Raw genomic sequence first — 5,449 nt, 5'->3', positions numbered from 1 at the left:
GCCCCGCCGGCCAGACGGCCTTGACCGGATACTGCGATGCGACCGCGGCCGGCCCGCCCCGGTCCTCGCACATGTTTTTTTTCTCTCTCGCGGTCGCGTACTCGCGTGTCGCCCTTCTCGGGCACGGGGCCTCCCAGTTCCAGGCACCGACCGGCACATCCGACCGCCACCGGCAGCCGTCGGCTCGCGATCGGACGGGGGCCGGCGTCACGCTGGCGTCAGGGGAAAGGAAAGGTGGGCCCCTCCGGCTGCCAGCGGGCCATTGCGCGGGGCGGGTAGGCCCGGTCAATAGGGGCGACCGCAACGTGTCTGTCGGGTGGGAAACGTCTGACCTCGGCGCGGCGGTTTGACCCGGGGGTGACTGGCTGTGTGGCTGCCACCGGTAGGGCGCCGCTGACTCACCCTGCCCCCGTGACCGTAGACCATTCCTCCTCCTCCCGCCGCGCCATTCCTGTTGCTTCTCCTGCTAATCCTGCATTATTATTAATAGCCCTGCTGCTCACTGGTCTGGTCTATAGCACTCTAGGCTACTAGAGAGAGTAGAGAAGAGAGGGTGAAGTCTAACCCACTGATAATTGCTGTATCTTGCGATGGAAACAAGCGCATAACTCCAGGGGGGAGGTGAAATAGAGACCCGGAAATGGACATGTCGTTTGGGTCTAATCAATTAGTACTAGTAGTAGTTTCTGTCACAAAAGCTGGATCAATCAGGGGGTGTTTGGTTACACCCCGCTAAAATTTAGCCCCTGTCCCATCAAATGTTTGAACCTCCATTCCGGATATTAAATGTAGTCGGATTATAAAACTAATTTGTCAGCCGAAGATTAAAAGACGAGACGAATCTAGTCCAGTTGGTTGGGTCTATATTTCATACTCCTATTTAAAAGTCAAACACTTGATGTGACCCGGGCTAAATTTTAGCAGGAGCTCAATTAATAAAAGGCCAACACCAAAGCAGCTGGTGAGAGAGATGAAAGAACACCCCTCCTCCTCCTCCAAAAAAATAAAAAAAATTCCATCCGTCAGTATATATGTAGTATGTGCATCATCTTCCTACACATCCAGACTATTTCGCGCGCGCACACCACGTACACATAGCACCCCCCATCCCTTTCGTTCCCTACCAGCACTACGCTACGCCCCCCACTGCCATATAGCCGTATACGACGCTCGCTTGCCTGGCCGTCTTGATCTCTCACTTCCTCGCCCCCGATAAGTGAGCAAGCGGCAAGAACCAGCAGGCAACCACACAGTCGCAGCAGCAGCAGCAGCGGCGGCGCGCCCATGTCGTCGGGAGACTTCCACTACCACGACGAGCTGGCGGCGCTGTTCGCGCAGCGGCCGGCGCCGGCGGGAGAGATGACGATGGCGCTGCAGCAACAGGCGCCGGCGGCGTCGTGGTTCGCGGACTACCTGCACGCGGGCGCCCCCGGCATGGGGATGGACATGGACTACGACCTGCTGTGCCGCGCGCTGGACCTGCCGGTGCCGGGGGACGAGGACGGCGTCGTCAAGCGCGAGCTGCTGCTGGTGGCGGACACGGGCGGGGGAGGCGGAGGCTTCGCGGCGCCGCTCACGCCCAACACGACGTCGTCCATGTCCTCCTCGTCCAGCGAGGCGGCGGGCGCCGCCGCCGGAGGAGGAGGCGGTGGGAGCTTTGGCGCTGCGGAGGAGGAATCGCAGTCGCTGGGGAGGTGCAAGAAGGAGGACGACGGGGATGGGGAGGAGAGCAAGGACAAGGAGGCGATGAAGGGGGAGGAGGACGACGCGGACACGGGCAAGAAAGGGTGAGTATAGCATGTCCTAGCTGGAATTCTTCTTGAGATTACTGTCTACTAGTCTACTGCTACCTACGGCGACCAAATCCTGCGGTATTTCCTTCCCCCTTTTTTTTCTTCAACTTCTTGATAGATCTTTCCGCTAACCATCAGTTTCCAAGAGACTACCGGGTGTTTTTGGGTGATCCAGAGTACGTCTCAAGATTAGGGGGCGTCGATCGTCAGTTTCTGTGCCTTGGATTCTGCTTCCTATTCCCTTTCCCTTATGGCCCAATCAGCCATTCATTCCTCTTCTGTTCCTTGTTCCTTCCTTCTCCTCTTTGTTCTCCTCTTTCTTTTTTTAATGAGGTACAGCCGCGGCAAGGCGAAGGTGTGAACTTGGGCTAGGGTTTCACACTCGCATGCCACAAGAAAACAAACACGGGGAAAAGTCGGTCATTGGTATTGTATAGCTACTATATATATATAATCTGCTAGTTGCGTCCTCCTCTTCTCTTCCTCTTTTGCTTTATGGATTTCATGCTAGCTCAGCTACGCCTGCCTAGGCTGAGCATGCATCTTCTTCCACTCGACCAAGAGATATTCCTCCCCTCTCTGTAGGGATTTGCGCAGCTACCTTTCTGATGCAAATGCAATCTATCTATCTGACATATGGCATAATATTGGTAGAAATCTGCCGCATAGCAGAAAAGGGGGTGTGCAAACAGCAGCACACAGCGGTGTGAACCTGTTTGAAACCATGTGCTTACTCTAGTCTAGAGCTGATTCGTGCACCCAGCCAACAACCGCGCGTACGTTTGAAGAGGATCCCAGCAAATCGCGTATAGTATCTTAGTCGATCTGAACGAAATCCGCAGCACTTGCCGCGGACCCGGCTAGCTGGTGGACGTACGCACGGGAGGAGCTGATGAGATCGACGCCGACGCCGACGCCGGCTCTCTTGCTTGTTGCAGGTCAGCGGCGGGGAAGGGCAAGGGCAAGGGCGAGAAGCGGCAGCGGCAGCCGCGGATCGCGTTCATGACCAAGAGCGAGGTCGACCACCTCGAGGACGGCTACCGGTGGCGCAAGTACGGCCAGAAGGCCGTCAAGAACAGCCCATACCCCAGGTACGTGGTACATGCACAGCACGTATATACAGCTATACCTACTGGCTACTGCACGTATATACAGCACCTCTCTTCGATCCTACTCCATGACGTACGGTACGGTAGACATTGCTGCATGAGCTAATGGTGATGGCGTGCAGGAGCTACTACCGGTGCACGACGCAGAGGTGCCCCGTGAAGAAGCGGGTGGAGCGGTCGCACCAGGACCCGGCGGTGGTGATCACCACGTACGAAGGCAAGCACACGCACCCCATCCCGTCCACGCTCCGTGGCAGCAGCACCCACCTCCTCGCCGCGCAGCTGCACCACCACCACCACCACAACATCGTCGGCGCCTTCCCGCCGCCGCCGCCACCCCCGCAGACGATGTGCTTGCCGTTCGTCGGGCGGACAGGCGACGGCGGCGGCGTCATCGACATGCTGGGTCTCTGCCTGCCTCCGCGCAACCACGCCGCCGTGCCGCCGGCGGCGACAGGCCTCGCGCCGTCCCCCTGCTGCATGAGCGGTCCGGTGGGCACGGTGGCAGGCGCGACGACGACGACGGCGCCCACCACCACCACCGTCACCACGACCACTACCTCGTCGCCTCCTCCTCCTCCCTCGCTCCAGACGATGCAGCACTTTATGGCGCAGGACGACTTCGGGCTTCTACAGGACATGCTGCCGTCGTCATCGTCGTCGTTGTCCTTCGTCGTCCACAGCAACGGCAGCAACGTCCAGCTGCCCTGAATTCGATCAGCTAATAGTCGTCGTCACCAGTCACCACCACCACAAGCGATCGAGCTAATGAGGAAGGAAGCTAGCAGAGATAAGAGATGATAGTACTTAGTTTGGTCCTTGTTAATGCTTGACCTCTCTTTAATCTTTCGTTTTTTTTTTCACCGATCTACTCCCCCCTAGCTAGATGGATCGTATCGATCGGTTCTTGGTTTTCTTTTCGATCCCGCTGTGCCGCGACCGCGAGACACACGTACGCCGCTGCAGTGCAGATCGAGTCTTGTGGCGCCGGGTCTCGTACCGTTCCCTTACGATGATCTAGCTAGCTAGCCCTTGCAGTAGCAGGTAGTACGTACTAGCGGCTCTTGCTGTACATGTACCTAGCTAATCAACCCCCAGCTCATGCGCGCGTTTGCACTCTGTCTGATCTGATCATCTGATGCAGTAGTGTGGCCATGCACGAGCCTATGATAATTTATGCTAGCTCCTCTTTGCAGTACTCCTCCTGTCCATCTCCATTAGTACAGGACAGGACAACACTACTGCATCATGTTCGGCAGCAAGATGGTGCACTGCTAGCTAGCTGCAGGTGCATGGATCGACCGTTCCGTGTATGTGTCTGCTAGCTAATAGCCTGTTGTCATGCGTGATGGGACTGTTCGTGCGTGGTTGGTGCAAAGAGTTGTTATGGAAAAGCACTGGGCGTCATTTTGCTCCTTGTCTTCTTTTTTTTCTCTCCCGTGCATGCATGCACTATTAATGTGGCCTGGTCAGGTCGTTCCAGGAGCCAGTACTAGTAGTACCACCACTCATGCATGTAGTGATGTGAACCTGCCTACCTAGAACTAGCTACAATGGCCGCGTAGTATATGATTGATTGAACAAGGATTTGGACGGGCGGGCATATGCACGTACACAACGTAACAAGCCAGTGCGCGCGACGCGCCAGAGATCGAGGTCGACCGATCGTGTCACGCACGGTCAGTGTGCTTTGCCAGAATTGTCGCTGAAATTGTGAGAGACCAAGAGGTACCAGCTAGAGAAACACCTGGTTAATTTGAACATGGACAAGGCGCTGGAAAATACAGATGTTTGGGGGTATTTGGACCCCATATTTTCCCTTACTGGAGAATACTCATGTTTACAAGTTGTGTGTATCTGTCTCTCTGTCTATCTATCTATCATATAAATAAAAACAGATCGTCGATCATCATATGTTACTCATTCATATACCTATATTTAAACTTCACTATACCAACAGTGCAAAAAATGTGTTTTGGTAAACTATGGGTAATCTATCGGAACCCAAAACATTGTTCAGCAGATTACCCATAGTTTACCTAGAACACTGTTTTGTACTGTAGAATGCAATGTTTGCAGAGTGAAATTTGAATATGTGTATATGGATAAGTACGCTTGCTGGAGATAGTCAATTGCACCGGTCAAACATTCAACATGACATATATGAGATAGATTTTGGGTGTTCAGTGAGTGGGTCAAGCAGGCTAGCTGGCCTATTTTGCCTCAAAATTCACACCAATTGTTTTTCCTTAACATCGACTTAATGCCTGTCATCCTTATAAATACAATAACTTCAAGATATGTTGTCCAGCTGGGAAACAAACATAACTGTTTATATCGATCTAGCCAACATAAAATCAATACACGTAGAGAAATAATGTTGAAGTTTTAGGTTTTTTATATATATGAATACGAATCGCGGTAGAAACGACTGGTCATCTATCCTCAGTCCACAAAAGAATACAGTTCTTGTTTCTCGAAATTTTAACTAAGTTTATATAAAAAGTGCAAACACATCCATAATTCATAATACAAAATAATTAGTAT

At 53.3% G+C, this 5,449-nt stretch overlaps 1 protein-coding gene across 1 annotated transcript; it reads left to right on the top strand.

Moving 5' to 3' along the window:
* Window positions 1–1,070: 1,070 nt before the first annotated feature.
* On the top strand, window positions 1,071–3,764 carry LOC100279449 (uncharacterized). Its single transcript, NM_001354403.1, has 3 exons — window positions 1,071–1,787; window positions 2,732–2,884; window positions 3,025–3,764. Exons 1-3 carry the CDS (start codon window positions 1,285–1,287, stop codon window positions 3,611–3,613), a joined length of 1,245 nt encoding a protein of 414 aa, NP_001341332.1. The 5' UTR covers window positions 1,071–1,284; the 3' UTR covers window positions 3,614–3,764.
* Window positions 3,765–5,449: the final 1,685 nt, after the last annotated feature.

This window comes from Zea mays, chromosome 8 (assembly GCF_902167145.1).
Source record: "Zea mays cultivar B73 chromosome 8, Zm-B73-REFERENCE-NAM-5.0, whole genome shotgun sequence".
NCBI lineage: Eukaryota > Viridiplantae > Streptophyta > Magnoliopsida > Poales > Poaceae > Zea > Zea mays.
This window is presented reverse-complemented; position numbering and strand designations above follow the sequence as displayed.